Raw genomic sequence first — 9,031 nt, 5'->3', positions numbered from 1 at the left:
CACATTGACAACTACAAATTACACCCAAACTCAGAAGAGAAACAAATGTAGGCCATATAAATATTTCTCCCGGCCCGGTAATTAAACTCTACGTAGTTCATATTTATTTTATGACTTTCATGTGACAAAAGCACGTATTAACGTACGATCACATGTGGCTTTACAGTATACCAAGGGTATGAATACATATTATTAGGAGAGGACCTCAACTGTAATTCTAGCTACAATGATCGTACGGTACGGTACAATTTGACCAAAATTCTCACTCTTTTAAGTGCTTCTTTTATATTTATTATTCAGTCGTTTTTTGTGACATAATAATAATTTTTTCACTTCTCATGCTCTTAAAGTTCGTATTTATGCTGGGTGTAGGCTGCATACAATAGGATTTTATGCTCTAGTGCGTAAAATAAAAAAAACATCACATTAAATATGTCTAATAAACACACAGTCACAGTAAAACTATTGTTGGTAATTTTACATTCAATTTTAATTTAATAATCGTTTATTTGTAATATTGCTGTTCAATTTCCTCGCAATCGAAGTGAAAAGCAGAGTGTCTAACTCGTTCATAAAACCCATTTTACCCTCGACTTAAGTAATCCTCCTCGTCTATATACTCGTCTCGGGTAAAATGATGCGTTTTATGCACTTGTTGTACAATCTAATAAAATACTTCGAAATTGAAGTCAACAAAAAAAAATATATACATAGAAACAAGTCTACGTAATCGAGCTACGAGATCGTCTGGCGAAAGGTCTACGTCTACGAGCTACGAGATCGTTTGGCGAAAGCTCTATGTCAAATCATGACAAGCACACCAGACACATTACAGACGGGAGATATTTACGTCTACACACCACGGGCCTAAATCAAAATATTATTTATCGCCTCCTTGTTATACAAAAAAACTCATATGTAATTATTTAAAATTTGATAAAAAATTTCTTTGTAGCAATGGGCTCCTTGCCTCGCGTGTCGGTGGTGAAGGGTGCGCGTGCGCACGTCCCTGCGGCGCCGCTGCCGCAACACCTCGCAAGATTGGCGCAATGCGATCGCCCGGCTTTGTGCTACTCAGGTAGGTATTCCTTTTTTTTTACGCATATAGATATAAAATTGATAATTTTGGCTTCCACTTTGACCAAATACAATTATTTAAGGTGATGTGTGCTGACCACAGTTAATTATGGCTGTGGTAACTTTTTTTTACAATATCAAGTGACGGGACGACCAATTCGTGTGCAATAATAATAAAACCATAACAGTTGCAGTGCCACTCAGCGCTTTAAATCGCAAAGATCTGAGGGGCACTGCCACTGCGACTTCAGGGTGGCTGAAACATAAGTTCGCAAGTCCCATGTGCTTGTAATTTCATCAGCAGCACCTTTACCATTCAAAACCGGAATGGTGACATAACAGCATGGCGGCAGAAATAGGTAACGTGACACTACTTCCCCGAACGAACTCTTTCACAAGGAGCTCTACTACTACTAAAATGCTGAAGTCCTTTTGCGTATACGCCACAACTACACAAATGACAGTACAATTTGCAGTCGTTATATTTTGGTTTTTTTGCTTCTTGTCTATTTTGTCTTATTTTGTTATTCTTGTTTTGTTTTTGTGTTTTTATTTTGTTTATTAATTCTTTTTATTTTGTTTTGTTTGTCTAAGTGTTATCAATTTTTTTATCTATGTGCGGCGTTGCAATATATATCTATTCTACTCTGTTCTATTCTATTTATTCTAAAATCGACACTATAATGCCGAATGTATTTTTGGTCTTGTTGTTAGTTTTTACAAAAGAACGTAGTTTTAGTCGTTAGCTTTTAATCGGTAAGTAAGAAGGTAAGGAATCAGTTCAACCTTGTATTGCGGAAATTAAAAACCTAGTTAATTTAACAACTTGTGTATGCAAATTTTTAGTATCCAGTCGTTTTAAAATATTTTTATGTCTAAATCACGAATAATCATAAATATAATTTTGCGCGAAATAATGTTGCTATTTCTCGAGTTCCTCGTAGTTTGTTACCGGTCACAGCAGAAAGTGCTATAATAATAATAAATAAATAAAAAAAAATATTTCGGACTTTGAATTCATAGTGTTAGTAACAAAATAGTAAGTAACAAAATGTAGAAAGGAGCGAGGCGCAGCTACCGGCTTGGTGCCGTGTACAGCTGCACCCAGCGCCTAACCATCGGAGAGTCCCATATGATTTCATTATTCAGATAAATAGTTTCCGCGACGGTTTCCACAGCGGCATGTGCTATCTGCCTTTGTATATAAAATCAATTCTACATAATTACGACTATCACAGAGCTTGGTCAGACATGTACACTTTACTTAACGCTATAAATACTACTGATGTGTTCCGTTGCTTTAGTTGACAGTACTGCTAAGTGACGTTAAAAAAAATTAAAACCACAAATTAGAGCAAATAAGTACTATATATATAATATACAAAATAAATAAACAAAAGCGTTAATACTGTATAAAACCGTAATGTTAACGCATCTCGGCCTTGTGTGGTACTAAGTTGCTTCAAAGGTCAAAACATCTTGCCCTTGGTTTTTACTTTGTGCTCTAACCTACAATGTTATTAATAATCTCTTTATTAACAAAAAATTGGATTTAGTATTATGCATTTTGTCATTAAATTGCTTAATTGCATCATTGGAGTGGAATTGCGTTTCGTATTCAATTTTTTATTTGTTGTATTTGTAATCTTTTGCGTTATTGTGTTGACCCCTGAAGCTCTTGAGATTTTAATTTCTTGACCTTTATAATAAATATCACTCAGTAATCCCCAATTTTTTTCTTCTGCGCTGTACTTTATTGCTGAAAGTTGTTGCAAAGAAAGGTTCTAACAGAATCTTTCACCTTTTTCTCTGTTCGTGTCGTTTCTTTGTGTATGAGGTACTTACTGGTTTACTTGTCAGCTGTTTTTATAGGCCACGTCTTATTGCCTCTAGATGATCCTATAACGGATATGTATTAAAAATATTGCTGATGTGTGTTATAGTGTCCCTCTAAACTATAAGTCTTCTGCTAAATATATGATTTTCCAAAAAAAGATTTTGTGAAAGCCATGTGGTGCACGGGTTATTGAAATTTTTTCTTTCTTTTCCATGTGACAAGCAAATCGAAATTTTTCAATAAATGCTTGCTTGCCTAGCACTTATTATTACAATTATTACAGACGAGACGTGCTCTGTGAGCATCAGCCATGCGGAGCTGTCAACCCGCACGAACGCTTTAGCCCGCGCCATCGCAGCCCGCGCCAGGTCAGTCGGCGCTAACAGAGACGGGGACTTCGTTGTTGCTGTTTGTATGCAGCCTACGCACAAGTGAGTGTCAAGAATGTACTTTTGAAGAGATTTCTTTTAAACCGTTGTTATTAGATTAGATACACTGCAATTTTCTATGTACTGCTGGTGAAATATTAGTGCGAAGTAATTTAGAAAGCGTTATTTCAAAATTCAATTCTCCCTGATCTATTTCGTCTGGCTTTTTTATTTATTTTTTTATAATACCAAGTGATGGGACAAGCAAATCATGCGCCTGATATTAAGCGACACGTCTGTCTATAACAGTTGCTGTGCCACTCAAGAGCTTTAAATCACAAAGATCTGAGGGGCACTGCGACTGTGCCCGTCACCCCGAGACATAAGTTGATAAGTCTCATGTGCCTGTAATTTCACCAGCACTGTCTTCAAAACTGGAACGCAATAGTGCTCATATTAATGATTGGAATCAGAAACAGGTAAATTGACAGTAGTTCCCTGGACGAACTTTTTCAAAGGAACTCTACTGCTGCTAAAAAGGGTGCTATTTTTTAAAGATCATGCAGTGTTGGTCGTATGGCAATTTTATTAATTTATGTTTTTTTTAGCACAATAATGACCTTGCTAGCAACGTGGAAAGCCGGAGCAGCATACGTTCCAATGGAACCAAGCTTCCCTCAGGCCAGGATCTCCCATATCCTAAAGGATGCCGAACCGGCACTTGTTATTTATGATGATGCTGGTGAGAAATATTGTTTGCTATATCCAATGAAAACATCGTAAATCGCATGTTACGGTGGTTTGTATTATGGTTCCATTAGATTTTCATAGACTTAGGATCTTATTATTTAAGAAGATAATAATTAGAGAAAAGTTCTTTTAATAGTAATACTTCTGAAAATTGGACAATCTTTAAATTTTCTGGATGTTTTTTCAGCAAATCCATCAATGTTCACGAGCAGTGGCATTCCAGCCGTATCCTTCGAAGAACTGGCTTTGGAATCTTGCAGTTTGCCAACTGACGAGCCAAGAGAGCATGAGCAGGTGGCGGGGCCCAGAACTGAAAGTATCGCCATAGTGTTATATACTTCTGGAAGCACTGGGATCCCTAAAGGTTAGCAGCACATCTTTACTATACAATTTACAGTTTAATGATGGGTCGTAGGTATATGAAATTGTACACTTATAATAAAACACGATCATAGAATTCGGAAGATTTAGTCCCATATTTGAACTACGGCCGTTTTCAATATTTGCTCGATTATAGTAAAAAATGTACAGGGGCTACGTGGGACAATGTCACAAGTGATCATTGTAACTTTGAATATATAATAAAGAATATTTCATTCTTTCATATGTCAACTTTCATGAATTTGTAATTCAAAACTCCCTCCATAAACCAATAATTTTCCATAGGAGTCCGCCTGTCGTACTCAGCAATTTGCAATCGACTCTGGTGGCAATTCCGTACCTTCCCCTACACTGACACTGAAGTCACCTGTGTGTGGAAAACTGCACTCACGTTTGTAGACTCAGTCTGTGAAATTTGGGGCCCTCTACTGCATGGAAGAACTTTGCTCATCCTGTCCAAGGAAACAACTAGAGACCCGCAGAAGTTGGTTACGGTGCTTGCTCAGAATCAGGTAATTTTTTTTTGGTTGCAATCTGATTTCGTCTTTTAAAATATCTATAAGTATAGTCTTAATTAAACTGAATAAGTTTTTTGTGAAAATGGTGTAATTACTTATTAAACTCTTTTTCTTTTTGTAGGTGCAACGTCTTGTTCTTGTGCCAACTCTTCTGCGTTCAATTCTTATGTACCTTTCTTTGAAGCCGTCTGAAAGACCCCTTCAAAACTTGAAACTTTGGATTTGTTCTGGAGAAACCCTTAACAAAGATTTGGCTGGGCAATTTTTTAAATACTTTGGAAACCACAACAGGTACAAATTGGCAAATTTCTATGGAAGCACGGAAGTCATGGGCGATGTAACGTACTATGTCTTGGAAAAGTCTGAACAGTTGGATTTGCATCCTACTATTCCTATCGGTAAGTTCGTATATCCGAATCAAAATTTATTATTTATATTGTGCGGCTAGTTTTGCTTTTGGGTATTTTTAAACGCATGGTTCCAATGGATAGTTTTGTCATATGTATCTTTTATAAATTAGATCTAAATATTAGATCCCTTACCATTTCATTTACCCCTTTACCGAAAAACTATTTCAATTTCTGTAAATGAGGAAAAGTTTAGTAAATTTTTATTACCCAGGTGGCCCATTGGACAACTGTGCCATCTATCTTCTGGATGAAGAGATGAATCCAGCTCGCGAATCCGACCCTGGCGAGGTGTGGGTGGCTGGCAGCAACCTCGCTGCAGGGTATGTCGGTGGACAGGCCCCGGAAAAGTTCTGTGACAATCCTCACGCATCTCATCCAGGTATGGGTTTCTTTGAAGGCTGAAATGTAAGCCTTTAAGGACATAGTGGGTTTATAAGATCGTGAAGATTGACGAGTTCAAAGATGACTTTGCCAAAGATTACTTGATTTGACGATTTATTGCCATCCGACAACCTTTGTGTACTGCGTTGCTTTTAATATTTAGTATTACTTATATAAACGCCATGCTTTATGTATTTCTATCACAGAATTCAGCCGCCTCTATCGAACGGGAGACTTTGCGGTCCTGAGCAAAGGTGTCATTTTGTACGCTGGACGAACTGACTCTCAGGTCAAGATTAGAGGTCATAGAGTGGACCTGTTGGAGGTCGAAAGAGCTGTGGCTGCTGTGCAAGGTGTTGAAAAAGCTGTGGTACTGTGCTACGGTCTAGATCATGGAAACCCTGAGATCCTGGCCTTCGTAACTGTGCAACCAGACGCGAGAATTGCTGCCAACCACATCGAGGCCACTCTGAAGAACGCGCTCACGTATTACATGATTCCTCAGGTAACTTCTTCTCACTATTTCAATCGTGATTAAAACTTGCATAAAAAGTAGCCTTAAGTCGAAACATAGTTCTAAAAAATATCGAGTTCAAAACCATCGACTTGCTAAATAAAATGGAGTTTACGTTAACAGGTAATTGTCATTGACACTGTTCCTCTGCTAGTGAATGGAAAAGTGGACCGACAAGCGTTGCTAAAGATGTATGAAAACACCAACAACAATGGTAAGAAGAATTAACTCTTATTACGTTAATAATTTGTTTATACTGTGTAGGTAACTTGATTATGAATTTGATTGTAAACTTCATTAGGCTCATGATTTGTCAATACTAACAAGTTCTTACTTTATAGACGACACAGCAATCGCTTTGGAAATCGACTACACAGGTGTAAAACCAGAAGATATGAAAGCAGCTCAAGTACTATTCGAAACTGTCGGGGAGGTATTAGGGAGGGCAGCCAGGGGTGCTCTCTCAGTTCGTGCTGGTTTCTACGAGTTGGGAGGAAATTCTCTTAATTCCATCTACACTATCACTAGGCTGAGGGACCAAGGGTATTATATTGGTAATGATTTTTTTTCATTTGACCCGGCTCGATGGAGCATTTTGTTTTGTCATGTAATTTGGAATATATCGCAAGCGGCTTAGAGAAGATTTTAAATTTGACTTATCAGACTTGACGTACAATTTATCCTATACTACTCTAATCATAGTCGTTGTGAAATTGGTACTTTACATAACATTGTCCATTCTTAACCTCTAGAAATAAGCGACTTCCTGGGAGCAGCCAACTTGGGTGAAGTCCTATCACATATGTCTACGAATCCCGACTGCATGGGGAACAAGGACAACAAGTTCGTGTCTGAACCTATGAGGGATGAGGATAAACAAGATGTTATCAAGTAAGTTTTCGACTACTTAATATATCAAGTAAGTTTGCATTAGAGGTAATTTAAAAGTTACGAACCGGGACATAACAGAATATGTAAGTGCTTTTGGTTGACATTGTTTAATATCTTGTTGTAAGATCAATTAGTCCTTTTGATTGCTGCGTTTTTATTTATTTACTTTTAATAAGGAAGAGATTTTTTTCGTGTAACCTGGCAGTGGTTGTATTCACTTTTCTTTTTTAAGGTCTCCTGAGCATAATTTTTGGATCTTCTATTTTTCAGTATGATAGTGTCTTCATTCTATGAGAAGGCAGAACTTGAGCAATTCTTGAAACACGAGATCGAAACACGTGACTACGCGGACTGCATTGAAGCGTGCTGGAATGCTCTGCTACAGGCCCGACTCAGTGTTGTGCTCAAAAGCGGTGAGAATTATGATCCCAATTCAATATACTAACTTTAAGAACCACAGAAACTCAATCATGACATACACAGGTTATTCGATGGATCCCGTTTCTGATTCCATTGAGATTTGTCAAACAGCAGAAGGCTTTGGTGGAGAATAAATCATAGGCTTGGCCGTGGCTAGTCACCACCCTCCCGACATAGTCGAGTCGCCAAATGGTTGTCACCGTGTTCCGACTCGTGTTCGGGACTTGCCATTAGGAGGTAGGGTCTGAACAGCTGCATTGCGTTTGACGACGAGTTGTAGCTGCTTATACTGCCGCACTGAGCACTCGGTTCTGGAGGCTAGCGGGATCCGAAGCACGGTGCACCGCTGGCCGACCGTGGGAAGTTAGGGGCCCAAGTAGCGGCAAAGCCACCCGTGAAAGGCTGCCCCCCCACCCAACGAAAAATCCCGGAATGCTCCACCTTGCCGGTTGGCGACCAGAGGAGACGACCAGGTGGTCATCTCTGGGGGGGGTTCGAGCGTCCCCGAGCCCAAACCGATTGTACCCTCGTGTGGCAGTGTGAGCTTTGCTGCTTGGTTGAACACAACGCAGTGCCTCGTTCAACTGACTTCCTCCTGCCTATTCACTTCCCTAAAACAATAAAATGAAAAACAGAAACGGTAATAAGTTTACACAGCGGTTGCACGTCCTCCCATTAAAAGTGCACCTCACTAATATCCAAGGTCTGCACTCAAATCTCGATTCGGTCCACCATGATCTTGAAACCGATCCATCTGCTACCCCGGGTATACTCTGGAGCACAGATTTCTACCTCGTGCCGGAGTCTGTGTGTACGTTCGTGATGACATCTGCGCCAAGCGTCTCAAGAACCTTGAGGCACCGAGTTTTTCTGTTTTGTGGCTTCTGGTAGACACAGGAGTTACACAAATAGTGTATTACTGTGTTTACCGATAGCACAGTGGAGATCAGGAGACAACCAAGCTGTTCCAATATATGAGTGAGACGTCTGATGAGATTCAGCATAGGTACCCAGCGGCGCAACTAGTCATTTTGGGGGACTTTAATGCACACCAGCAAGAATGGTTGTTCCGATACCAGATGACCGATCATGCTGGGAGAGAGACGCGTAAACTTGCGTTAACGCTAAGTCTCTCCCAGCTTGTCACTGATGCTACTCGGATACCAGATGTTGAATCTTATACGGGTAATTGCTTGGACCTTCTGCTGACAACTGATCCGGACCGATACTCTGTGGTTGTGGATGCCCCACTGGGTACTCCCGGCCACTGTCTGGTGAAAACTGTATCCGTATCCTCCCCACCTAATCAGGGCCTTAGTGATATAAGCCGGGTATGGCGATACATGTTAGCAGATTGGGATGAAATGCGCCATTTCTTTGCGTCATATCCTTGACTAAATTGCTTTTCTTCAGAAGACCCGTCGAGCTGTGCTGATGCTGTAGTCGAGGTCTTGCGTTTGGGTATGGAGTATTACATACCATAC

The 9,031-nt window shown here is 39.6% G+C and overlaps 1 protein-coding gene across 1 annotated transcript in view; it reads left to right on the top strand.

Annotated features, from left to right (window-relative positions):
- Positions 1-9,031, top strand: part of LOC113232366 (tyrocidine synthase 3) — a 47,464-nt gene that overhangs the window by 35,110 nt on the left and 3,323 nt on the right. The window contains exons 2-13 of the mRNA XM_026467048.1: positions 956-1,078; positions 3,198-3,345; positions 3,891-4,024; positions 4,220-4,396; positions 4,699-4,925; positions 5,053-5,329; positions 5,553-5,720; positions 5,929-6,227; positions 6,360-6,450; positions 6,578-6,790; positions 6,989-7,127; positions 7,398-7,540. Of these exons, the coding sequence (XP_026322833.1) occupies positions 958-1,078; positions 3,198-3,345; positions 3,891-4,024; positions 4,220-4,396; positions 4,699-4,925; positions 5,053-5,329; positions 5,553-5,720; positions 5,929-6,227; positions 6,360-6,450; positions 6,578-6,790; positions 6,989-7,127; positions 7,398-7,540 (2,137 nt within the window). The 5' untranslated portion in view covers positions 956-957. The remainder of the gene's footprint in view (positions 1-955; positions 1,079-3,197; positions 3,346-3,890; positions 4,025-4,219; positions 4,397-4,698; positions 4,926-5,052; positions 5,330-5,552; positions 5,721-5,928; positions 6,228-6,359; positions 6,451-6,577; positions 6,791-6,988; positions 7,128-7,397; positions 7,541-9,031) is intronic.

The sequence above is a fragment of the Hyposmocoma kahamanoa genome, unplaced genomic scaffold (genome assembly GCF_003589595.1).
Source record: "Hyposmocoma kahamanoa isolate Upper Pololo Valley unplaced genomic scaffold, ASM358959v1 76, whole genome shotgun sequence".
NCBI lineage: Eukaryota > Metazoa > Arthropoda > Insecta > Lepidoptera > Cosmopterigidae > Hyposmocoma > Hyposmocoma kahamanoa.
The sequence above is the reverse complement of the archived record's forward strand: the minus strand, read 5'-3'. Positions and strand labels throughout refer to the sequence as shown.